We start from the raw sequence: 27483 nt of genomic DNA on the forward strand, positions 1-27483 counted from the left end.
TGGCTGTAGGTAGTGGTTCACAGGAATGCACGGCAGGAGGAAACCCAGCCAAGAGGGGCTTGTTGTTGTTTTTGGCAAAATATGTGGATGGGGAAAGAAAGAATGCATCTGAGTGTCCTTTCCTGGAAATAAATATTTGGAGGAAAAGGTGGATACCGAGTCAGCATAACATGCGGAGAAAACAGCCGATTGCCTCCTGGGCTACAGCAGTAACTTTAAGGCCCTGAGTGTCACTTAGTGATGCCAAGGAGAGATGCCCATGGCTGGGTCATGGCTCAGCAGTGTCACTGCTCTGCCTTTTCAACTTGGGGGATTGCCAGGTGCTCTCTGTCTTGTGCTTTCAATGTGCCTGGTCAAGGTTGGGCTTCTGGGACATTTCATCTTCTGCAGACTCATGCATCCATTTCTCCTGTTCCTCCCTATTCCAGAGAACAGCCCATCTTCACCACCAGAGCCCATGTCTTCCAAATTGACCCCAGCACGAAGAAGAACTGGGTTCCTGCAAGCAAGCAGGCTGTAACTGTTTCCTACTTCTATGACAGCACGAGAAACAGCTATCGGATTATCAGTGTGGATGGAGCCAAGGTAGGAGGCTGATGGTACCACTGCGTGTTTACTGTGCAGAGAGGATTGTGACTGTCAGCCCTGGCTGAAGATAGACATAGGTGGGCTACCTTAAGCTCCTAAGTTCATAAATACTGACTTTTTAAATATAACTGTCCTGGTTTCAGCACAGTAATCCATAATGGGCATTTGTAGTGAATATTGGAAAAACACAGAGCGCATTAAAAGTGATTTTGCCAAACTTCATTTATTTTATCTCTGACTAGTTTGACTTCACGATCTTAATGAGCCAAGAGCTTTAAGTGTCCAAATTGAGTCTGTAGCACAGTATATAAAACCACTGCTGTATTAGGTAGATAAGGCTGGGGCCATTTTTGGTGAAAAAAAATGTTCTTTTTAAATGGAATGAGGAGACTGATATGTGCAGACTAGAGCTTTTAATGTAAATGCCAACTGCATACTTACTTTTGCCTGGTTGAACTGTTTACAGGTTAGCACTTGATTTTCTTCAGGTTTTGCGCTAGAGTTCATCAGCCTTAGGTGACACATTAGGCATGAAGATTTCCCCCCCACACACACTCTTTTTTTCTTACTTTGTTTATCATTACCAGATAGTTTGCTGAATTGTTTCCTGCAAGAATCCCAAGCAGTCAGATTGGGTTTCTCAGACAGCTGGTTTTATTACATACCACATTTATCCCTCTGATTAGCCCCTCTGAAGTAACTAGTATGGTGACTGCTTTCCCCTAGCAGACCCTAGTCAGAATATAAGTTAAAACATTTCACTCAACTACAAAAATCATCGGTCATTTCTGCCAAAGCACAAACCACAGAGTAATGAGACAAGTTTACAGCCTGTTTATCTGTGTTCCTGTTTGGATGAAGATGTTAAAATATCACTGTCCTGGGAGAGAGAGGTTGCAGAAATCATCCCTTACTAAAGATTTTCTATTTATCATGCCTGTGTCACATACTTGTTTTTCCAAACATCTCCCATGCTATGTTTGGTTATATATTGGCTTATAAATCAGCCATACTGCCTGCTTAAATTGATGGTAATGTTTCATTGACATGGGTACAGCATTAATATATCTCCATCAGCATGTTGTTTGTGCTGGTGTGTTCATTTCCAGAAGCACCAGCTAACCGCCCCAGCTGCCTTGGTTTGCCGTCAGCACACACAACCCCTGCAACTTGTTGGGGAAAGCTGATCCCCCCCCAAATTTGCTTACACCCCATGGATGCTCCTGCTCCTGCTCAGGTGAAGCTGGTGCTGGTGGTAGTGGGCTGTTGGCTTTACAAACCCCGGCGAGCATGACTTCAAAGCCAAAACAGCGGGTTGCTTGATTTGTGGATGTGCATGCATGCATTAAGACCAATTAATGAAGAAAAAGTAATTACTGTGTGTGGCAGGGGGAAGCCGCAGGGGCAGCGTATGCCCTCAACCAGAGGCTCTGCCAGAACTGGAAAGGGTGTGCTAAGAACAAGATGGGCATCCAAGCTTTGCTTTGTAATCTGCCCAAAAGACATTTAGAGGGAACCACCCGCCCATTTTAGCATGTCTTAGAAGAAGGTGAGCTTTCCATGATTAAAATTCTCCCCCGGGGCTTCCCAAGCAAGAATCAATTGCTAGCCAGATGAATTATTCCTCTTGTGTTGAACATTTGCTGATTAAGGAACAGGTTGAGAAGAGATGCTGCCTTTACTCTCACCTCTGGAGAGTCCCCTGTTATCCTGCCTGTCCATTTTAAGAGTGCTGATTTGGAAAAAGAAGGGCATATATACCAAAATAAGTTAAAAGTTGCCTTTCTCCCTCAAACAACTATTGTTTAGTGTTTTGACCTATTTTTCCGGCCAAAAATGAAACTGGGTAGCAATGTGAGGAAGAATATAGACAGTATCAGTTGGTGGTGTCCTGCTTTCTGTGTATCTCACTTATTAGAATAAAGTTTTGCATGTGTTAGCAAATACCAGATGGATTAGCATCACAGCATCCCTGCGGGCAGAAGTTATCTCTGTTTTAAAAGACAAAAAAGCGAAGCTCGAGTAAATTAAGGGAGCTGGCCCTAGAAGGAAGGTGATGACAAAGGATGTATCTCTTACAACTCTCCATCGTCATCCAAACTGCAGAGGGGCTGTTCTAACAGTTTATTTTAGACAAACATATATGATGTACATTGGCTTGCAGACATCTCACTTAAATCCATCTTGTATGAAGATGTTGGATTAATTTTGGATTATGTTTTTTTTACCAACATAAGTTGACATTACGTAGTAGCAATGAAAATATTTTAAAGTGATCAAGAATACAGGGCACTTCACTTACTTAAACATTGTTCATTACCCAGTTGCATGAGCTTTATTTACTTCTAGCAATCAACGTACCACTCTGGGCAGCGTGTTGCATTGCAAGTATGAGGAGTAGCACAGGGCTGCTGAGACCTGTTAGTGCTGCTGTCTTGCAGAGCATTGGGCAGGCTGTGTAATGTCAACCTGATGAGTATTTGTTTCCTCCTGATGCACCAGCAACCCAATGGGCTGTGATTCTCACTGGAGTGGCTTCCTCAGGCTGCTGCTGCTGTCCCTGAAGGTCTGCACCCTCTGCAGTCCCCTGGCCTTCAGCCCTATTCTCTGTCCTAGCAGGTGTCTCCTAGCCTGTCCCCTTCTGCTTCCTGGCAGGTCCTTGTCCCTCTTCCACAAAACCCCAGGGCACAGGAGGGTGAGGAGGAGTGCCGCAGGGCAGAGGGGAGCAGGAGGGTTTAAGAGTGGGCTGAAGTGAGGGATTAAGGGAACCATTGAGCCCCTATATTTAAAGGTATAAATACAGGAACTCATTTTGTGAGCATGGCTGTCAAAGAGGCAGGGGAGTTGCTTGGGTTTGCTGCCTTCAGGTCTTTACTCATTTGCCAAGTGGTGGGGAAGGACAGAAGGGCCTGTCTGGTGTATGTGGAGGTCATGGAGACAGACATTGCAGCAAAGGGGAAAACGGGACAGAAAGGGTATAGGGTTAAAGTGGGGAGCAGAGTGAAGACAAGGGAACATAACTCTTTCCTTGCAGAGGGATATGCAAGAGACTCGTGCTGAAAATCAGGAGGCCGATGTGATGGAGGGCAGCCCGGTGAGAGCATACACCTTCCAGGTGCCAGGTTTCTTCCAAATCCTCCCAGCCCAATGACAAAAACCTTCACTGAAGTGCCTGGGGAGTCAAGCACTGAGGATTAGAGACCCTAGATTCAAAACAGCTTGTACCCCTTTAATTCCTCATGTTTGCTGGAAGAGAACAGGTATAATTCCTGTGAATTTTTCAGAGAAAAACAGATGCTGTGGACAGTAGCTTACAGTTTATAGCAGAAGATTTCATAGATACCATTACCAAACAAGGTAATGGATTAGTGTATCTTTTAATTACATTGTAATTGACTTGTATGTTGTCAAAGTAATTTCATCACGATGTTTTAAGAAGTTTCTAGCCAGAGGCTGTTTAAACTACAGCATAATGAATGCTGGAGGAAATTATACAGTAAAATGCAAGGGCACACACGGATTCAGAGTTAATGAGGCAGCCAAGAGACTTCATCATATGAAAGTGCCCAGCATTGTGGGCAAAAGTCAACGCTGCTGAAAATGATAAAATACGGTGATGATGCAGGGAGAACATGAACTTACAAGTGCCTGGTTGCTGTGTAGTGACTGGGGAAAGCCATGCACAAGGCTCCTCATTAAAAGTGACCTACATTAGTCTGCCTTTCAGAGGTGAAAAGAAAGTTTGAAAGCATGAAAATTACTCAGACCAATATCCCCCATCACCTTCTGGAGTAATGCATGGTAGGGCTCTAGCTGGTGGGATTTGTTTATTTTTAATACATTGGAAATATGTGTTATCCAAACAACATAGACAAGGGGGAAAAAATGAGAAACTTGTTTGTGTATAAAATTTGAGAAGGAAATCTATTCCCTCAGAAACACGCTTCTGTCCTCATTTTCAAATGTTCAGATGTTATTTCTACAGAACCTGTGATTGCAACAGCATCTTTTTTATCTTTTGAGAAATAAGTTGTTAATAAGGAACATAAAGCTATCTTAAAAATTAATAGCCAGCAATAAGGTGTATAGTGAGACATTCAGAAATGGCAGCAGCAAAGTGACACAGCAAGAGTCAGATGTCAGTGCTAAGTTGTCTCTGTGAGATGCTTAAACAGATTACTAGAAAAAATTAGAATCAGGCTTTAAAAGATGAATAGATTGCAAGAGTAATTTTGGTAAATACCTGGTACAGAAATAAAGACTTTCCGTTTCAGAGGAAAAAAACCTGTCAGCTGACAGTCACTCCCAGTAGCTAGATCATTTAAAAGTTTATTACCCACCAATTACCTTGAATATTGAAGATCAGCAGCTAAGTTGGGCATAACTGTGTGAAAGTACTGAAGAGAGAACCAGAAAAATTGCTGTGCTGGGAAAGCAAAATCAGTGGGTCTATTTCTGAAATAAATTGCAATTAGTAAGAATAAGAATATGGTCCAAATTTTGCCAATCGGTATTCACATAATGTTCCCCAAAGTGAATACAGTACATTATAAAGTACGATGAAGCTGTTTGATTAAGTGGCATATATGCTCTTATAATGGGATCTGTCAGTGACTGTTACAGCAAGAGTACAGTGTGATTTCCAGGGCAGAGTGAAGCTGGCAGGGCCAGAGTCCCAGCAGCATGTGGTAGCAGATATGTAGGGAGGTAAGAAAAGGTGGTGTGTAAATCCACTAGTATTTGATGTATTTCTGGCTTTCTGAGTTCTTGTACCAGTCCTAATTGCTACCTAATTTAATAGCTGCCCACCTCTTTGTGACCACGCTTTCTTTGTTCTTATGACTGGAGGCAGGCATCCTCAGCACATTCAGAGGAAATTCAGAGTTCTTCCAGAGCTGTGTTCAGACTCAAAACAAATCATTTTCTTTGCCCGTGGAAATGGAATTATTTTAAGACATAGTTGTTAAAAATATCCGAGAGTATTTTGCCAAAAGGTGACTCTTAGATTTAAGAAGCTTTCCTTTCACAGCAAAAAATTGCAGGGTACAGTGGCACAGATGAAATTCCTTCATCTGGCTGATTCTTTATGTTCTCTTTTTTCTTACATTGACGTAAATTTGGCCATTAAACCAATAGTGACCCTTTCTCAGGAAAACCTGCCCAGTAATTTAGATATTACAAAATTTTTGGCCCAGAATTAAAAAAGTCTTCTGGCGATGCATACCTCGGCAGGGGCCTGCGTTGGTGTGGTAGCACTTAACTGTGCCCCTAAGACTTCATGGATCTCATTTGTGATAATGTGTAGCAGAAATGATAGCATCACCTTTCCTCTTGGCATTCAGAGTATCAGTGTGTGTTTGCCTGACCCTGTCCTCAATGAATTAGGTGATACACTGTGTTCTATATTTTTTAAATACCTAAGTTCTTAACTACCTACATTTTCAGGTTTAATAAATTTGTAGTGATACATGATCAGAGGATGTTTTACAGCCTTGGGTAGCCAAAGATAAAGGGAGGTAGAAGTACAGGAAAAGTCACCTTACAAAGTGGTGTGTTGCCTTTTCTTTCAGTGTGCATAGAAAAATCCTGAATTCAATGCTATGATATTGAAAGGTGTGGGTGAGCATATATGTGTGTCTTGTCAAAGGGACGAAGATTCTTTTATTTCCAGTTTTACCTGCCCTAGTTTTATTTATGGCCATCGCTTGTCAGGGGTGCTGTGTGCATCCCAGAGGAGCGCAGTGCTGCTGGGGTCCAAGCCTTGTGCCTTCTGAAATGCCAAGAGGCTCCGCTCCTTGCCCTGAAGATGATGTTGCTGACTGCAGCACTGTCAGGACTGTGATTTCCAGAGAGCCCCTGCTGATAAAATCTGATTAAATTAACAGAAAATACTTTTTATTCCAGCTTCTCAAGGCTTTTTTCACTGCTGGGTAACTGAGATGGATATTTCTTTTTTTTTTTCCCCAAAAAACTTTTTCTGCCACGCTCTTTTTTGCCCTTCACACTGTTTCTTCCAGGCTGCGTGGGAAACCTTTTCTGGTTGTCCCAGAAAGAGTGCAAACCATAAAACAGGGTTGTGGGGGGAGCATGAGCAAGAGTGGTGTGTTACTGTTTGAAGAACCCTGAAGACATATCCCTGCTTAAGGGTGATGCTGCATTAGGGTAAGCTGATGGAAAGGTAACCAGGTTTTGACCTGTGGAGGTCTGAATAGACTGATTCAGTATTCCTGCATTCTTGTCCTTAGCTGTCCACAAAAGAAACCTTCATATGACAGAAGAAGAGATTTCCAGTACTGATCTGGCAGATTACTGTAATACAGAAATATGAGCATATTTGATGATCTTCATCTTCTCTTTGTCATAGTATGTTAAGTATTTCATGAACTACTGGAGCTAATTTCAACATGATTATTAGCACTGGAGATGATACTGGAGCCACGAAGGAGTAATTCCAACAAATGGAACTAATTAGCCCCCCACATAAAAGGAAGAACATCTTTAAAATATAAAAACATAGTATAAAATATAATAATGCATAATCCTGTCTTCCAGTTTGCATAGTTTGTGTGTATTTTACAGTAAACATCTCATTGCTTTTATGCTAGTGAGATGGCTATTAAGTAAAAACAATAGTTGTGGGTTTATGATCTTTGTATAAACATCACATAATAGATATGTACTTTACTGTTGAGGCAGAGCAGCTATAATAATATCAGCGTGTATATACTGTGAACCCGTACTAGAGCCTTTAAAATAATTTGATGCCATTTAATCACTCTCTTTGGGTGAGTTTGCTTTGTAAGGCCAACTGCAGTGTAGACTTTTCCCAGTTCGATTTCCCAGCCCATGCTGGAGAATGATGCTCGTCTGCTGGAGACGTGTTCTAGTACCAGTTGTGCTAAACAAAGTACTTTGTAAAAGGTGCCTGAAGAGTCTCTAGCTTCTTTTTGCAGGGTCTTTTGGGCTTGTTGTTGCTGTAAATAATGGAACTGGATCGAGCTCCTCTCAGAGAGGCAGCTGCTCCTTTCGTAGAGAAGTTCTCCTTCATTTTGTATGATGAGCAGATTTAGAGCAGAACATCTGTCCTGCCCTGAGTCATAGCACACCAACCTAACCTAAGCTGGAATCAGCCTCTCACTCAGTGAAACAACTTGCAGAAAATAATTAATGTTTTTAATAGCTATTTCCTGATTTCATTTAAAGGTGTTGCAAGTTGGGGTGATGCAACTTCCAGGCTTTTTAGCGTGACTTTGGTTGATTCAGGGGAAACTCTCAATATAAGGAAGACTTGCCGTCAGTGGGTGATGTTGGTGCCTCCTAGGCAGAGGTAGCTGCTCCAGTGGTGGCTAGGGTACAGGTGCTGGTTGCTGAGTCAGCATCAGCCCTGCAGCCAGGGTGCAGGTGCAGTGGCAGGAGGGTGTCTGCATGGGGTGGTGAGTTAGGCACCTCGAAGGTGTGGGGTATGCACAAGGTGTTACGCTCCAAAAGGGCCTGTGGAGACTTAAATCATCAGCCTGTGGAGTATTAAAGAAAATGTGAATGCTGGGGTTAATGGAAGTTTGAGCAGGACAGTTGCAAACAGAAAATTAAATGCATTTTTTAAAACAAGGATCAGTAGCTATGTGGGGCGAGCACAGTGAGGTGTGCGCTGGATCCTTCTGCTACATAGCCCAGGACTTGACATTCTTCTCAAAGACATCTTTGAAATAAGAGTGAATGGAATTAAGGAAAATAACTCCCCCACAGTCTTAAAATATTTGTGTTGTCTATGGTTGTGGTGTACTCAGCTTGACTAAAGTCACTTGAGTTTTTGTTTCTCCCTAGATGTTAAAATAACTTGAGAGCATTTTCTTTGGAATTTGGTGATGAAGAAATACAGCATAAAGGAGAAGCAGAGCTGTCAGCCAAGGATGAGACTACCCTCTTGCATCATCCTTTATTTGCTTAAGGTGATATCAAGTATTCAGAAATACAGGCTGAGGGGAGGTGCAGGATTTAATAATTGAGAGGATAGTACATTGCCTACAGTTGTGTCTGCAGGAGAACTTTTGGCAGTTGCCAAGACTGGTTTGGATAGGTAGAGCTTGTAATACTGGGTGTGCTTGTGTGGACAGGTTCTTGAGTGTTCAGAGGATAAAAAAATAATACTGTTAGGGCTTAACTGCAATGGTAATTTCAGAATTGCTGATACTGGTGGAGATGAGCTGGGAATGCAAGAAAAATTAAAAGCGTTGACCTGGGGCTTTAGGTGAAAGAGAGTTTGTCAGAAGCTGAGAAATGGAGCAAAATAAATGCTAGGAAATTTGGTGGGTCCCTTGAGATTACAGCAACCAGAAATGATGATCATCAGCTGAGGATGTGTTTTGGTTTTAAAAAAAGAAAAAAAAAGTCTAGAGCTGTAGAACTGGTCTCACTTAAATGTTTCTGTATTAATCTCTTTCCAAGTTATTAACTTTGAAATATGAAAAATCCTCTATTCATTGTCTGGATTATTTCTGGAAGTAAATCCTTCAGAAGCTGGTTAGTAAGCTTAGGAGAAAAGATAACAAAATGCTGGCAACAGCTGTATCCTTGACAGAACAGAAGCACATCTGCCGCTCTTTGATCCTATCTGGCTCATTTTTCTGCTTGTATGTACAGCGCATGTGTGTGTCACTGCCTCTGGAAAGACCACACACAACTGAATCCAGGAGATTGCAGGAACTTTTTCAGAAACATAATTTGTCACTCTTAAAAGAAAAAAGGAAAAGCTAAAACTCCGTGCTAGAGGATATCTTGCTGCACTGCTCGCCAGCAAGCAGAGAAATAGTGGTCTGCGTAAATGTCCCCTTTTTAAAACCTTCCCATAAAATCAGTAGGAAAATCTCTGTAAAATAAAGTGTTTCAGCTTGTAACTGCCTCACACAGTTGTTTCTGGTCACCAGACTCGAGTGTGAATGTGTTGTTGTAACATGCCAGAGAGGTTAATTAAACCATCTGATGTTACTGTAAAGAAACCTGTTATCAAGCAAAGGATGCCTGGTTTAGGTCATGGTCCTTGAACTCAGCAAAGCTTTCGAAGAACCTTGAGCAAATTTTTGGTGAAAATAATCCATGCCTGCAGTTATGTGAAAATTAAGAAAAAATTCAAAGTTTTCGGTAACGTCATCAACACGGGCACAAGACGGTTGTGTTTACAGATGCTTTCCCCCATCTTTTTGGTTTCATTAGCTGATCAAAGGAAAATCTGTGGGATGAGACTAAAATAGACAAATTTATAGATGGCAAAAGCTTCCGTACCTGCCCACCATACTCCAGAGAGCTCAGTGGTGCTCAGCTTGCTTGAGGGTTTTGCATTGTGCTGACTTTTTCTTCAGCACAATGCGTAAGTGTGCTGAGGAACCTTGTGCCCAGAGGTGAACTGAGCACGGGTTCCATCCCTGCGAGCTTTCCACAGCCTCTCTAGGGTATAAAGGACTTCCGTTAGGAATTGCAATAAATGCAGCACCGCTTAGCTGTTGGTTTCCTAATCTGGGATTTTTATTCCCTCTTTTTTTAAGTTTAGCAACTGAAAGTAATAAAGAATAATTCCTATAAGCTGTGCTTTATGAAACTCTAAGGACCGCTTGTCCACTGAAATAGCTATATAAATTATTTGTTCCTTTCTCTCCCCCTGCTGTAGTGCCAGAGGTATCTAATACTTGGAAATCCCTATTCAGAGAGTTAATGTATCAGACATGCTAATCAAGCCATGCCAGATGGAGTTTATAAATAAACTACACTGCATTGTGTATTCTTAACATTTGAGCATCAAACATAATTCAAGGCAATATTTTCCCAGCTTAAAAACAAAAAAGAAAAACAAACCACCAAACATCACTTTTTTCTTAATTGTGGGTTGTGGAGTTAGATGGGAAATGAAGAACAGTATAAATGACTCTCAACCACTAAATATTAGCTGAAAGCTGATTCTCCTTGCGGAGTGAACAAGGTGATCACATGAGCCCCAGCTAACCTCCACCTAGCATTATATTCTAACAGCAAAACAAGGGACGAGGCATTTTTGAGGACACAGATGGACTGGTATTTTATATTATCTCATAGATACCTTGTATCTTCAGTTATGTTAGTGTATTACTCCTAAGTGTTGCTAGACCTGGTTGCCCTTGATTGCCATCAAGCAGTGACCACTTTGAGGTGCTTTAGAAGACACCAAGTAGATCCTATCATCTCCTAAGAATCATTTACCTGCCTTTCTTGGCCATTCCTCATGCCAAGGGACAGGTTTACCAGATTTTAGGGAGGAAGTGGTCAGCTGTCCTACTGCTGACCTCTCCCTGGGTGTTTCGGTTCTTAAAGAGTAGAGGAGTCTTTAACAATGCCACGTGGCCATGCCATTTCTGACCTCTGCAAAGGGACCTTCAGGCTTAAGTGAGGCTGTTGTCATACAGGTTGAAGGATGCAGAAAATGATCAGTGCTTAAATGATTCATAGAGGGATGTGTTATGCTCCGTACAAAGACTATATGCTTTTATTTAATCTTCCAAAGCATAAATACTGATATAACTATGGGGGTTAAAAATTGTGTGTAATTGCAGGTAATGCAACCTTGTCCCTAGTCCCGATTTTAGTCACTAGGAAAAAACAGTCTCCACTGTATTCTTCTCCCTCTCTCTGCTATGTTATAAATCTTATTTTTCATATGAAAATAACACACAAGCATCTTGATTTATATATTTTGTGAAACGTTGCATGAAATTCCTGGGTAACAATTTGTTCCAGCGTAAAGGGTTTGAAAATCCTTGCTGTAGATTTTCTTCTTGAAACAGCTGCTCGTGCTTCAATCGTGTGGGTGGTGGATGTGTGTGCTGTGCTGAAAAGGAAAAAAAACCTAGTCAGATGTCAAAGCAAAAATAGGAGATTTTGGAGATTAAGACTGGGTGGAGGAGGTGGGAAGCCAACTCTGCAGAGATGTTAATTACCTTGAGAAGAAAAAGAGCGCAATGGAGTAGGTGTAGCAGGAGATTTATTTAATAGAATTCACATAATCATGAACCCACTTCTGTTGCATTTAGACAGGTTCTCAGCGAGGGCTTTACAACAGAAACATTTTACCAGAGGAAAAACAGTTATTAGTGTCTTTACTGGGGGGCAAGAGAAGCTATTTTTACATCTCTCTTCATGAAAGAGGACAAGAACTGTATAGGGTTTGTTTGATTTGTTGGCTTTTAGGGTTAAAAATTAACGTCAGCATTCATTGAATTGTTCTGGGGACACAAGGTAATGCAAGATAAAAAATCTATGTGCAACTGTAAGAAATGGCTCTTTTCCCCATAAAGCAAGTGGCAGCAGCATGTGAGACACTTTATCTGTAGAAGGTGAATCTCCTTTCTGCAGAGGGACCTCAAGTTGGGAAGTAAATACTTCGGACTGCAGCAAGTCCTCTGTGGCTTGCAAGGCATCCTGGCATCTTCCTCTTTGCAGAGTGAGGATGAATCACTGCGGTTCCCCTTCCACTCCCGCCTCCTGCAGAAGTACACGGTGTAGCTATGGATGCTTCTGGAGTCTGTTGATGGGTGAAATAGCTACTGTCCTGGCTAACTGTGTAGAACAGAAACTTGAAAAGCACTGGCTGGCCATGCTTACTAGCGGTGTAGTGATAAAATGATGGGTAACCAGAGCAAGAGGCTTGTCATAGATGTCCGGCCAGCTATTGCCTACCCTGTGCTTTGTCCCCCCATCACGCACAAATGATGGAGTGGAGCAGGAGGAATAGCAAAATGGAGAAAGCCAATGCTCTTCTTGACATATGTTTATAGTGCTCCCAATCTAATTAATCCATGCCCTCAGCCTGTCCCAGGTAAAGCACCGTGTGCCTGTCAGGTGCAGGAGATAAAGCAAAGCTGGAACAAGAGTTCACTACTTTCAGTTTTCCCAGGCTTTTTTTCTTATTTTTTTAAGGACCTTCTACAAAGACTTTACAGGAAGGGTGGGGAGAATGATTTGATTGCATCTGCTGGCCCTGATTTGTAAAACAACTATAACTAATCCTTCTACATTACAGGTTCAATGTTTTGGCTAAAGGCTGATCTTCTTTCATCCCCACATTCTTACACTGCTGCGAGCATGTCTTTGTGCTACTCCTGCTTTACTCTGTTAGCTGGGTTCAGCAAGGGACTCTCTTTTTTTCCCTTTAATAGCACTGTGTTGATTAACAATGTGTGTGAGTGTGTGTGTGGTGTGCGTGCTGGCTTTGTAGGACCAGAATGGAAATGATCAGTGGCATATTGGTGAAAAGATTTGTCATCGAAGTCTAGAAGCTCTCAGCACAGGTAGGAAGGATGATAGAAGGTGCAAAGGATAGTGCAAATCACAGAAATGTAAGTGGGTTAGTTCCACAAGGGACTTGCTGAATGTTTGGGATATAAAGAGAACTTCTCTGCAAATCCATCCCTGTCTCCTCATCTTCACATCCAGTGTCACAAACCCTTCTGATTCATGTCGACTTGATGAGCTGGAAGAACCTGCTGAGCCTGTGATAGCTGTGGCCAGAGGATTAGCAGCTTCTTTCCCTCTTCAATTCTGTTTTTAGACTGGGATACATCTTTACTGAAGATTAGCAGCCTGGTGGGTTGGGGAAATTAAATTTTACAAGGGCTGCAAACTGGAAAGCACATACTCAGAGGTGTGAAAATGAGATGGGGAGGTATTAATGTAGTGACTTCTTAATGAGTACATCCTATGGCCTCAGGCCTTGGGGCTTTCCTGGAGGTGAGGTTACTTTAGAGTAACGGGTGATATGAATTTAAAGGGAAAATCCCAGGATAATTCCTAATGTGGCACTCTTGTCCCAAAATAAGGGACCTTTTCTGATTTAATTTAATGCAGTTCCAATATATATGGCTAATAATTCATGAGCTATTTCATAGCTATTATTTTGATCTTTTCCCAGGTAGAGAAGCTGGTGACAGGGCTGACTGAATTGGCTCATGGTTCCCTTTGGTGGCTCATGGTCCCCTTCGGTGGCTCATCAGAAGAAGTGTTCTAGCTGATTCCTGCAGGGGCATTGGCTCTCCTCCCCAGGGCTGTGCCAGTGGCTCTGCCCAAAGCCCACCACAATCACTGCTCTCTTCCTTTGGAGCTGAACTTGCTCTCACCTCTGCTTTTCCCTGTTGTGAATCTGGCAAGCCAGAGCCAACGTGACCAGGGCATGTGCTGTGAGCCAAGCTGGCAAAACCCGTGTGCTGCTCCAGCTTCATTCCCTCCATGCTCCTGCCAACCAACACGCACATTCACCTTACGTTAATGAAACAGTGACTTGGGAAAATGTCTTTTCAGGAGCTACATCAGGTTTTCCCCTTTAGTGCACTGTTTGATACAGGAAGTGTGGGAAAGAAACCCTTTAAATATTCAAAGCATCCCCCAAAAGGAGTGCCAGCTGTATATATGGGCGCTGCTCATAAATTAGGAGCAGCATGGGCTGCCAGTATGTTTTTTTTCCCTTCTATGCACTCAGGTTGTCCTGTGACCTCTCCCTGCTTGATTTATTTGGCAGTTTCTCTCCGTGGGAAGGCAGCGGGATGGGTGTGTTACAGCCTATGAATGTTCTGCTCCACGCCAGCTTATTTGCATTCACTTTATCTGATGAATATACCCGTTGTGTTTCTAAATGTCTGGAGTAATTTCTGGTTGATGTAGCACTACCTTGTACTGCGAACATCCTTCTGTGTCATCTTCAAATAAAAATTTAGATCTGTCAGGATTGTTCTTTTCCCAAAGGAAGTGAAATTAGTACGAGATTTTGTTTGGCTCATGTGGATGTTTCAGGAATGTTTGCCATCTGATCTGCTTGCATGTAGATGAGAGCAAAGGCAGATATTTATTTTTTTTAAACCACATGTAGACAACTGAGTATTATGAATGAGCTTATTATTCTGTAAGGTGCTTATTATATTATCTCCTCTTTGCCTTTGTCTTTAGGGAGAACTCTTTAACCACTTCAGGGATTGATTACATTTGATTAGAGAGTAGTTTGTCTTTTGAATCCGTTGGCCTGTATGAAAGTCTGTAAGTTTATTCCGTTTTCTGATGCAGCTGGAATTGAACCATGTGTGTATTATACGAATGAGGACCAAATGCAAAGCTATTTCATAAAAGCCTATTTGAATTGAAGAGTGCCCTTTTCTTACAGAATTATAATACTGGATTGCAGGAATGGAAAAGAGCCTGCAGGCTCATCTTGCCCATGGTAGCTTTCAGATAGCACCCTTTCCCTTCCGCACCCTTCCTCTCAGATCCTTCTTCATTTGAAACTTGAAAATTCTGGATCATCTTTTCATAAAAAAGTAAAATTTTCATGGTTTGCTTGATTTATCCTGTTGTGGTAGCCACAATTGTTTCCCCTGCCTTCTGCCCTTATGCCTGGAGACCTTGTGCCTGGGAGATGGAGGAGTGGTGGGGCTTGCGTTCTCTGATCTCGCATAGCTGAGGGTGAGCCAGCTTTGGGAGGGGGATAGGCTGGCTTGGCTGACAGGAGTGCTTGCAAGTCTTATTTTCTATCGTTCTTTGAAAGCGTAATGCCCTTTCTTTCTCCTAAACACAACCAACATGGTTGTTCCCTGGCCAATATGGTGTCTGTGTTCTGAAATGATGACCAGATTTCCATGGGGAGTGAAAGTACAGACTGATGCTCCCAAAGTTCAATGTAATGACATCTTCCTGCAAGTGTGATAGGCAGTGGGGTCATGATGGGAAGGAAGACTGGGTGGATAAGTGCGATGTGTACCCACAGAATCCATCTCCTCTGAACTGCTTCCATGAGCTCTGATTTAATCTCCTAAGCTTTTACTTAGGTTATCACTTCTCTGTAGGAGCATGGTGTTTCTCAAGTGCCTGACTGACGGGGATTTAAGGGAAGAAAAGTCAGAGCCAGCTTCCTGGCAGTTTCACTAATTGCAGCTTATTATAAATTTAACAGATGAACTGTCAGTTTCCTGAAGGTGTGTGAGCACCACAACCTTTCCTTGGATTCTGCACTGGCTATAGGAAAATTTAACTTGTAAGGTGCTAAGCTAATGTAGTGCATTTCATCACTCAGTGAGGTGTTCCTTGGTTTACAATTTGCAGACTTCTTTACTCATTCTATCACATCTTTCATAACAGGGGACTGTGGTCTAAAAGATACCTTTGGTGTGTTTCTTAGATGTATTTAGCCAATCTACTCCCAATACCTGTGGGAGGTATGGAAGTTCTCAGAGTCTGCTTCCAGTGAGTGAAGCTTTTGCCTTTCAATAGAGCAAGCCATTTTATTAGTTTTTCCCTCCAGATGATTTTATTAGTTTTGCCCTACAGATGTCTAATCTGATAGGACAAATTTGATAGGACAAATGCAGTAGGACTGAAATGATACTTTTTTTCACTTGAAATGTCTGGGTATTTCAGAGCTTCTGAAATAAATTCTGTAACTCGAGAAGCCAAACATTTGTAAGTAGTTCATCTGTCTGCTGTACAGTTTTTAAAGAAGAAATATACATATAGCACTTTCCTTAAAGTTTTTGGACAGCATCCTGATTTTTCAGGGTTGGTGGTAACTTTTCCTCCTGTTCTGGTTACTCTCTATATAATGCAATCCTTGTAGTTTCATACTTAATTTGCACTGTCAAATCCCTACTTCTCTGAATTCGAACTCAGATTTTATATTGGCTGCGTTTCTGTTGTGTGACTTAGCCAGCGGACAGCACATCTTGGGCAGCTTTGCTTACACCTTTACCTGACAACTGGCCATTAAAAAGATGTTTCGACCCTGAAAGGTGATGTCTGTATGGTGTGTGTTGGCCAGCTGGTTCCAGAGTCACTTTTCCCCCTTTCTTGCCCTGTTTATTCCCATGCAAAAAGCGAGCTCAGGGGTACCAGCCACCTAGCCCTCCTCTGCCTTGATCCTTCTCATGAAACTTTTGGTGGTAGAAAATGGCAGAACAGGCAGAAAATAAGGATGCCCATAAGTATGCTGGGGAGAGGCTCTTCATTAGGGACTGTAGTGGTAGGACAAGGGGTAATGGCTTTAAACTTAAACAGGGGAAGTTTAGGTTAGATATAAGGAAGAAGTTCTTCACAGTGAGGGTGGTGAGGCACTGGAATAGGTTGCCCAAGGTAATTGTGAATGCTCCATCCCTGGAGGTGTTCAAGGCCAGGTTGGACAGAGCCTTTGGAGACATAGTTTAGTGTGTGGTGTCCCTGCTCATGGCAGGGGGGTTGGAGCTAGATGATCTTAAGGTCCTTTCCAACCCAAACTGTTCTATGATTCTATGATAAAATCGTATGTTTATTTGAAAGTGATGATGCAAAAAGAATGTACCTCTGAGGCTGAAGAATTTCTAAGAAAGCAAATAAAACCATCAGCACAGAGGTCTGAAGTTAGGGGGGGACAGAGGCAAGTAAAGCTCTTTCTCTGGTAAATTTAATTCACACTTTTTGCTAAATGTAAATGATAGCTTAGGAAAAAAGTGCTTGGAATACATAGTAAATGATGTTGCCAGGATACTTCCTGATCATGTTAATTAAACTGTCCCACAGATTTGGCTTAATTACTGCATAATTTGCATATTGGAAATGATGGTACGCATTACTAAAGAAAGCTCGTATTCTGTTAGCAGGAAGAACATTGTACATGAATTAATTTCCAGGGGAAGGAGTCTCTAGACTCATATAATGATGTATCTTGAAAATAAAATTGAGATTTTTGATAATGACCTGACATACGTCTCATTCTTTTTTGCAAGATTACATTTTATGCTTGCTTCTCTAAGTTCCTTAGAGACCTCATCCCAACAGCCTTCCTGTTGTTGGCTATTTCTTTAATTGCAAGAACCACTGTTGTTTTCAAGGTTGCTGGTAGTGAAGCAGATATTAGTTAACTTGTGTAAAGTGTCAGAATATTTGTCTTGAGGCCCACATTTGATGCTGAATGTTGGTGATGCGCTTCACCACACTCCCAGGTAAAACTTGCTATTAAGCTATCAGTTTCTTCTTGACTTGTTGTTTGTTGTTGGTTTTGTTTTGCTTTGTTTTTCATTTCTGACATGTCTCTGTCATCCTAACTGTGGAGGCCCGAGGCCAAATGAAGAAATGCTGAAATATCACTTTGCTTTTCCAGTCTGAGGGCAGGTGTTGCTGATGGACACCCTGCTTGGAGGCCTCAGGCTATCCCGGGTGCCTGGTGGGGTGGTGGGAGCAGCGGTGTGCCTTTGTAACACTGAAAAAAAAGGATTTTGCATCTGCATTTCTGTCAGGGTAATTTTATAGCTCCTGTCCCTGCTGTTGCTTTGAGTTCAGTAACGTTCCTGCAGCCGTGTTTAACTGCAGGACTGTGACAGTGCTTAGGATAAGGAAGACAAAGCATCAAAATGCCTCCATGATGTAAGACAAGATAGAAACTGTTTTGTTTTAGGAAAAAAAAAGTCTTCTGAATACAGCAATTTCCCAATTTAGACTGCTAATTGCTTTGGATGCTATTGTTGCTAGGATATGCATTTCCAGTGTGGCTTTTAATTTTTAATGCTTTTTGATGTGTTTTTAAACAGGTGATCATAAACAGCACAATCACACCTAACATGACCTTCACTAAAACATCGCAGAAGTTCGGCCAGTGGGCAGACAGCAGAGCAAATACTGTGTTTGGTTTGGGCTTTCCCTCCGAGCAGCAGCTGACAAAGGTAATGGGGCTCACTGAATTTTGGCAAAGTCTGTCTTGTTTCTTATTAATGAAGAACAGCGTATATCTATCCCACTCTTCTGAGCTGCATGCTTCTGCAAGTCCTCCTCATCCACACAAGTTGCTCATCTCCTGTAATTAGCCAATGTCTGTATATACAGAAGCAGGCAGTATTGAAGACTTTGTAGTCAAAACTACAAATTAAATCTGACTGCTGACAATGGTACTGGGAGGTGATCTTGACAGTATCTTGCCCAGCATGGCTGAAAGCATTTGTGGTTTTAGGTGTTTACAGAAATAACCTGAACTCTAGTACTTTTTGGCATCTCCCTGGCTTTCATGCTCATTTCAGCTGCGAGTGGCAACAAAAGCAAAGGGAACCACTGATCTGCCAGGACTGTTGGCATTAAGGTTGCCTAATGTGTCTGGGGGAAAAGAGTTGCTGTCTCAGCCTCAGAAGTGTACGTTTTGATGACTTGCCCCCATTGGTAGCTAACCGAGGTAAAAGAGTTACCAGCCCCCAGGGCTTGCAGGTGCCCTTGTTTTGCAGATACCACTGCTCTCAGGAGGCTCAGTGAACTGATCTGGGTTAAAATAATATTGCATTTTTGGCATTTCAGCTCCGTGGTGTTATTTGCAGCCCTGACTCAAAGCTGCTTTATCACAGACCTGAGGAGGTGGCAGTGAGTTGTGGCAGTGACAGGGATGAGAAGCCAGGGAGGTCTAACACCAGGTTTGCTGGCAAAGCTGCCTCTCTCAGAGGGCAAATCTGGCCATGGGTTTGGTGTTAATGCAACACTTCCCTGGCCCGGGGACTGGCTACAGCAGCAGACTTGAAAGTCTAGAGCTGCCTCTTGTCATGAATAACCAACAGTTTAAAATACATTCTCTGTCATTAGATCAGTGCTTTTGCCAAGTGCTCGTCAAGTAGCTGAGATGTTTGGTCATGTAGTATAAAACCCCTACTTATCTAACACATAGTTGACACCTGAAGAATGGCTACTTGGCACTGGGTTTTGTCAGTTAACTCAACATTGTGTCCTTGGGCCTGGTACACAGTCTCTCTTGTTGCTGTCCTCTTGTATGCTTTGATAAGAAGAGAATCAGGATAACAGGATGTTTTTGTGGTGTCTAAAACAGCAAAGGCAGACCATTGCAAAAGGAGGACTTTTTAATCAACTGATTTGTTTTAGGAATTTATTTTATTAAGTTTGTTTATTGGGTTTTTGCATTTCCAGAGAACTGTATTTTTTGCAAGTATTTCTTAAAGCGTATTTTGCTTTTCATGTTAAATTATTTTTGGATTTGGGATGTCCATAAAGGTGCCATGGCAATAATCTAAGGCCACCCAATCAATCACATGCAAAACTGTTCTTTTAAAAATGAGGTGCTGGTGCTGGTTATGTTTTATGATGCTTATACAAGTGTAGGAGACTGCCCATATGCTGTGGCAAAGAGGTGTTCAAAGTAGCTAATAAGTAGTATTGGAATATGGGAGGATTATAGTGGACCTGGGGAAGTAGCTTGTTTTGAGTAACAGATCAGCATGATACAATACAACCACTGAGCACCAAACGAAAGAATTAGCATCACTGGGTAGTAATTGGTGACTAAAGTTACACCTCTACAACTGTACAGGTGACCACATGATACCTCAGTGCTGGGGAGGGTTAAACACGCACCACATGCCGCATAGAGCCAGTGGTGCTGGGGCTGGCTCAGAGGATGAGAGGTATAACAAGGCACAAAATTCATTTAGAGGTCCTTGCAGCTTAGAGAGGTTTAACCATATTGTCCAAAAATGTCCTAACATGTGCTTAGAATAAACTTAATGCTGGTATCAGACAGCAGGTCTCCAATGTTCACGTGGCCAGACTAGAGCCAATCTGTAAAACATGCCATGTGGGCGCAGGGGCCTTGGCACCAGCTGTGTTTCTCTCCAGATTGGTTTGCACATCTGTTTGCACGATCTGCTGGATAGCACGCTGCCCATGATACAGCCTTCTACTTGCAGGAAAGCTTTCCAAATCAGCAGAAAGACTGGGTTTTGTCAGAATACTGAAGAGGAGCTTGAGGGGAGCACTTCCGAAAGTGGCACAAGATGATCTATTAAAAAAAAAAATAATCTGACAGTTACCTACCTGGAAAATGTAAGAAAATCTGGTTTATTACCACCATGCGAATCAATGGGACAAAGGTACCTCTTACCGTGCTCCTCGGTTTAATTATTGAACCATTAGTAAGAAAGATCAGAGATGGTGGAGAGATTACAGATGTGTATTAGGAATAGTGAAATCAAATTTCGTTTTATATTGCTATCATTATACTTTTATAAAAGAAATTAAAGATTGCCAGTTTTACTGGAAATAATTGAAACATTTAGGAATTGAAACGAGATGCTAAAACTCCACTAAACCAGAGATCAATAGCCCTGGCTTTAAATAATTAAATAAAGCTGAAATATGTCTGCTGAAAACAATGAATAATAATGAGAGAGGAGAAGAGGTTAGCATGCCTAAAAACTTCTGCATGTTTAAGTGTATTGGTTGGCCTAATAAAAGATATTGCCTCTTTGTAATGCTTTGCTTCTCTTGAGATACTTAAGCGTTAATCCATACCTATAGGGAAATGCAGTTCAAATTAAACATGAGCCATTAATGAAAATTGCATTCAGTGACCCAGTAACCTAATTACCATTCACATTGATTGGGAGAATCCCAGGGCTTAAAGTTGATGTTCTACTCAGGGTCCTTTTTCCCTCTTGCAGGACACTCTGACCCTCCTATCCGCCTTCCCACCCTGTGCCCCAAAAAGGTCTCAAGACATTATTCAAACATTGCTACAGCCAAATCAAAACAGGAATCAAAGGAGAATTAATAGCGTGCCTGGGTGTGATGAAAAGGCAGGGCTGGTGCTGTAAAGGTAGCAATGTATTTTGCACATGTAGCAGTTAAGTAAAATTTCTGTCATCATTCAGGATGCTTCGATGCAGACATGCTACTGGAGGAGCTGTAGGTAGTCAAAGGCATAGAGACAGGGATTTATACAGGTGAGAAACCAGTAAACCCAGACTTTGCACATCAAAAAGCAACTGCACCAGCCTGAGGGAAGCACTGGACTTTATTTCCATCCATGGATACACATTACGTGTGCGTTATTTGCCAGGTACTGTGTTGCAGGGGGGAAAGCTCAGAGCAGAGCCTGCCCCTACCTCCAGCACGCAGCACAAGCCCCCAGGTCCAACCTGGCTGTGCTAGAGCAAATTACTGGCCACTTCCTGGAGTAAATAGTCTTGTTTGTTGCTGATCTGCCTGGTACTGAGGGCAAACTACAGGCAAAGTGACATGTGCGTTGTGGGTCACGGCGTGGTGGTGCTCCCCAACAGGAACATCGCATCACCCTGCCTTCTGCAAACTGAGAGGGCAATGAAATATTTATGAGACTGCTTTGGATGGGAGCAGCTGTTTCATCTGACACTGGCACAATTTGTCAGTAGGAGACATAAAATATAATGCCAGATCAAGAGCTTAAAATTTACACATACAAAATAATGCTTTTTAATGTATAAAATGTTAAGAAGGTCTATTTAAATACATATATTTCCCCAGGTGACAAGCCGGATGCAGATTTGAACAGCTTTTAAATAATTTGTGCAATGCACAGTAGCATCCTTGAGTCCCCATTAAATTTCACTGGCCAAGGCTCATAATCAAACAGTGCTTATGGGCTGCAGCAGCCTTTGACTAAAAGGCTTCACAAGTGTTGGTAGCAGCATATTTTCCATACTCCAGCTTAGCCTCATGGTTTCCTTTGACATGGAAAGATACATAGAATCATAGAATAGTTAGGGTTGGAAAGGACCTTAAGATCATGTAGTTCCAACCCCCCTGCCATGAGCAGGGACACCACACGCATCATATAATTCATGATGAACTATTGGAGTGGTGTTTAGTTGGCATTTCTCCTATTCTGGTCTTTTTCTTCCGAATTTTGGGGAACTCTGTCAGTGGTGGAGGAAAGGGAAGATAAAGGCAGTAAAGATGAAAGGAGGAGCACGATGATCTTTTTTTTAGTTGGTTTTGGGTATTTATAAATGCATTGCCCCTTGCTACCACATTTACCATGTTTTTATTTGCTAAACAGAAAATTATTTCCATTATTAAATAGGAATTTCGCATTTGAAAAGCACTCCCTATTGTTTCAATTGTTTGATAGCTCAAAGTCAACGTAGACCTTGGAGGTGGCACATGGTTTTGTAGTATCAATTATTTGCCAATTATTTATGTTTGGGACAGAAGAAATCAGTTGCTGGAGAGAAAGCATCTCTGTAATGTCTGCCAGTGATTAGACACTGTGGCTGTGCAGTCACTCTCAGAGACAGCCTCAAGGTCTGGATAGCTTCAGAAACGCCTGGTCTGCTCCTGTAGCAATTAGCGTTGGTAATGCTACACAAGTTTGAGCTGTCATCGTGTTGCTGCACTCAGAAGAGTAATCAAGTGAAAGGCTTTAATATCATAACAAGCCAAGTGATCTTCAAAGTAGCTTTTAAAAATGGACTGTTAGTAAAATCTAGCAGGTATTAATTAGCTAAGAATGAAAACAAAAAGCAGAGACAATCTTTCATCACTGTTTCTGTAACAGCTGTCTTTATGTTTGTAACAACACCAAGAATGAAGGGTAATACTTTAACTCTTAAAGCCAAAGATCTGACACTAAGATGATGAAAAATTCAGTTATTTTATATTGTTTCTAAAAGCAAATGTGTTAAATACATGTGTTGGTGAACTAGAGACATGACTGAAATCTATTGTGCAATGAGATCATTATTGGTTTTATGTTGAAGATTAGCTTTGCTCAGTCATATACAATTTTTTATTATGGGAATGTGGAATAATGCCCTTTTCGTCTCCACTCACATAATTTTTCACAGCAGTCTCCTGTGTGCTTTATGAAGATAGCTGCAAACCCAAAATTTGATAGGTCACTTCCAATTCTTTTTGTGTTTTCATATTTCATATAGTCCATGAAGAACCCTCATAAATTTTTCATACTAGCCCATAAAGATTTATTGTGAAAGAGAGACTCAGAACAGCCCTTTACTATTTCCAAGAAACCCAAGTGTAGAACTCACTGTTGGAACAATATTTTAGAAATAATCAGTTTGTAATAGCTATTTTGTCACAGCAGGAGATACACTTTGTGTAAAGTTGGAGTTAAATCACTTAAGACAAAAATGTAATGGAGTTGTTCCTAATGATCTTTATACTGTTACAAAGGTAATCAAGTCATTTGTGTGTCTAGTGACTGCACATGCCATCAGATAGCAACCACTGCCACCCAAGAGCACATACATTGCATATGCTATTTCAGCTGTTGTATAGAAAACAGCTGGATTCAAGAACTCAAGAACTAATCTTCATTTGTAAGCATCATCACAGACCGTACTGTAGACCCCAGATTTCATCCATGGGGTTTAAGAATGATGTATGTGGGTTTGTTGGAAATTTCCATTTGTGTGTGGTATACGAAACACATGTGCCTCCACATATAAATCCAGTTTTCTCTTAGACCAGTTGGAGAAGATTTGTTTCATCACCGTTTATGGTCCCAGTATTTTACTGAGAGCATACTAAATACCTTCTGTAAATCTGTAAGTCAGAAGATAAGGTTAGTAAGTGGGTTATGATTCTTCCCATTCCGTGACTATAAAATATTTTTCTTTTCATGCATTTATTTACAGTTTTGTCATAAGTATTCTGAATTATCCGAGGATATAACGGCAATCCTTTCATCCACAAACTGCGCAATAAAATACAGCTATTTATGTTTTTACGTTTAACATGTCTTTTCTTTCTAGCATTTCAAGTTTCTCAAAAGAGAGGCAAACAAGACCAAGCTGCTTTAGCAGAAAGACAAAGTTACCCATTCTTATACTGGATGCATCTTAATTAAAAAAATAAATTATGTATTATGCCTTTTCTTCCATCTTTGCAATCATCCTTTTAAAACTTTAATCACAGTTTAAAGTGCAACCAACCCAACACAGTTTAAAGTGTCTTAAACCCTGCAGTCCTGATGGACTGTGATGATACTTGTATTTCAAAAGTGCCAGGCTGGCTTCAGAGCAGATGTCCTACAGTAACTTGTAGAGATTGGGATCATTACTTTTCATCTTTATCATTCCTTTCCCCTGCCTCCCCTAGCTTGATATAACCCCCTTACAGGATGCATTCAATCCTTTCCCTGAGGTCTTCTGCCTTTCTTTTTATTTTTGCTGTGAATAAGAAAATTGGACCAAAAAAGCTGTGTTTTCATATGGCCCCATTGTACATTCAGATCTACCTTCTCGTTTTTTGTATCTCTTGATAATCCCTTGCTTGCAGCCTGCAGAGGAGCTCATTTGCATTCCTTAATTTAATTGACTTGCTTTTAGGAATAGAAGACATTGATGATTTTTTTTATCCAAACATATGCCTTTTATACTTTCAAATTTAATAGACTGTCAACACCAAGTGAAACGGAGGAGGGGAAGGAAATAAACAAATCCAAATCAAACCAGGAGATGCTAACAGCTCCTTTTTCTCCATGGGTTTTTACTGTGATTGGCCAGAGTTGCAGAGATGTCCCTTTTCGAGAAGCACCCCTATTCCTTTTGAAATAACCTCCCTGCCAAAGAATTAAAATGCTTTTTTTTCTTGCCAAATATTTTAAATTATCAAAATTAATTGCTTACTTTTGGAGATCCATTAATCATATAAAGACAGTAATCTGAATTGTTTAATAGATGATAAATCGTTTTCATAAATACCTTTCATGCTTTTTCCAGTTTGCAGAGAAATTTCAAGAAGTAAAAGAAGCTGCCAAATTAGCAAGAGACAGATCTCAAGAGAAAATTGAGACCTCAAGCAATCATTCCCAGGTTTGTAATTTAGCTTTAATACCTGTACACATACAGGAGAAATAATTTAAAGTTAAATTTTCTAGTGGACTGTACCAGCTTCTGGCAGCAAGCTTAAAGTATATAAAATGAAGATTGCCAAAGGTAATTGTCAGCAGCTGGACATTAGGATCGTCAGAGGAATATTTTTCATTCATCCATGCTCTTTGCCTTCATTAAAATCTAATTTCTTTCAGCGATTCTTGAGCTGTTATAACTTTTTTAATAACAGATAAAGCCATACATCCTTTGATTTGTACATAGTTTGGGCCACTGGAAAGTAAGTCAGTGTAGTGCCTTAGCAGACAGTAAATGAGATTCATCGAGATACTTCTTTTTGTCATCTAATTCACTTTTTGTAGGAGTTCAGTTTGCCAATAGTGAGACTGACTTTGTGGTCATAGTACTTCATTGCTGTGGTGTGGAAACAGAAGCAGTGCTTTAGTGAGTGGTTGGAAGAAGCTTGTGTGGCGTGTTTGTACAATACACTTTTCTAGGCAGCACATCTTGATACAGCCAAGTGCCTCCTTGTCCAGGGAAGTCTGGGTTTCTTACAAATTGAAGAAATTGCGTGTTGTCTCAGCCTCACTATATGTCTGACTTGAATTTCATAAGCATTGCATTAGGTAAGAATGAATCCCGTTCAGTGGGTGTTCATGGCCTGGGCTAGTGTTTGGAGGAAAGGTAGATGAATTTTGATCAGAAAAGAATTCAAATGCATTATTCACATGCAAGAGTGAACTAACCGTCTTTGCAGGGTCCACAAATATTAATCTGAGAGGCTACTTTGGATACTTACTTTTTAAAGACTTCGGTCATAGCCTTTATGTTTCACCTTGTCCTTGCTTGGTGATCAGCACCAAGCAGTGGATAGATGGTATCTCTTTGGAGGAGCAGTACCTTCTTTTTTTGTTTTTAGTTTGGATTTGTGTGCTTCCAGGTGCATAGTATTGTTTCATTATCTTAAAAAAAAAATAGACAACCTTTAGAAAACACAAGCCTTGTCATGAAAACACTTCAAAACATCTTTTGAACACTTTAAACTTCCATTTTGTATGTTCTTATAATTTTTTCATTCTTTTTTTAAACAGACCAGCTTTGCAGCCAAGATGTAAAGGGTATGTGTTTGTTACCACTGTTCTGCCAGGAGAGCATGTGCTGCCTAGGTCTCAGCAGGGTGTTGTTGGATCAATATTACAAAGAAATTGATGTTGCAGGAGATGCAGGAGACCCCCAGTATTCATTTGTGTGTTGTGCTACAGGAATCTGGACGTGAAACACCATCTTCCACTCGAGCATCTAGTGTGAACGGGACAGACGATGAGAAGGCGTCACATGGAGGTCCTGCTGAGGCACATCTCAAGTCTGAGAATGATAAATTAAAAATTGCTCTAGCCCAAAGGTGAAGTTGCTTTAATACCTAAATTGCACTGGAATAGCATGCTGTAATTATCTGGTGGCTAATGATATTAACAGAAATTATTCAAATGTAATTGCATTCGTTTAAAATGATGTGGCAGAATGGATGAATGAGCAGATTTCAGCAAGTACCTCCCGGTATGCAGTTGGAAGATATTTGCCATTTAGTCTTTTCCTGTTCTACTTCGTGATGAAATAAGATCTCTTTTACTCCGCTGATGCCAACTCTCAGAACCACCTTCATTTGTGAAGTTTTAGAGCTACAGAAATAACATTAAAACCATGGGGGAGCAATTGCTGCTGATAACATGTGAAACCAATCTCTTTTCCTCTTTGAGTTTGCTATATTTACTTTGATGAAAATAGATATGGATATGTAAAATTATAAAAGGGAATGAACTCAACTGGAAAAGTTGAAATAAGAAATAAAATTTCATCAGTCTGCTTAGAAGTCTTAGGGGAATGTTTCTAAAGCTGTGGACAATGCCCCTTGAAGTCACATTTTTTGCTATTTGCTTTGATAAATTAATTTGAAAATTATAAGAAGAGTAATTTGCAGCCATAGTGAAAATACAGGCATTGGAATATGCAAAGTTGCAACATTAAAATGGAATAATTCTCCACTGGGATCTTGCCTTATCTGCCTCTTGCATGTGAATATATCTGTCAATGGAAATACAATCTATCAGGTTCAAGCTACTCTTAAGCTATTTAAATTAAGGCAGCAGCACCACAAGCAGCATTACCCGTATATTATGCATATATGATATTTGAAGCACATCATCTCTCTTTATTGACATTTCAATAGAGTAACCTATTTCAAATCATAACGTTTGTTCATTCCTCCTGC

The 27483-nt window shown here is 41.0% G+C and overlaps 1 protein-coding gene across 1 annotated transcript in view; it reads left to right on the forward strand.

The window, feature by feature from the left end:
* Positions 1–428: 428 nt before the first annotated feature.
* HOMER2 (homer homolog 2 (Drosophila)) overlaps positions 429–27483 on the forward strand; it is a gene marked incomplete at its 5' end in the record, with an annotated part of 33539 nt that continues 6484 nt past the window's right edge. The window contains 4 exons of the mRNA XM_010011397.1: positions 429–585; positions 18147–18278; positions 25104–25196; positions 26477–26616. Coding sequence (XP_010009699.1) covers positions 429–585; positions 18147–18278; positions 25104–25196; positions 26477–26616 — 522 coding nt within the window. The remainder of the gene's footprint in view (positions 586–18146; positions 18279–25103; positions 25197–26476; positions 26617–27483) is intronic.

Source organism: Nestor notabilis, unplaced genomic scaffold (genome assembly GCF_000696875.1).
Source record: "Nestor notabilis isolate BGI_N333 unplaced genomic scaffold, ASM69687v1 scaffold26553, whole genome shotgun sequence".
Taxonomy (NCBI): Eukaryota; Metazoa; Chordata; class Aves; order Psittaciformes; family Psittacidae; genus Nestor; species Nestor notabilis.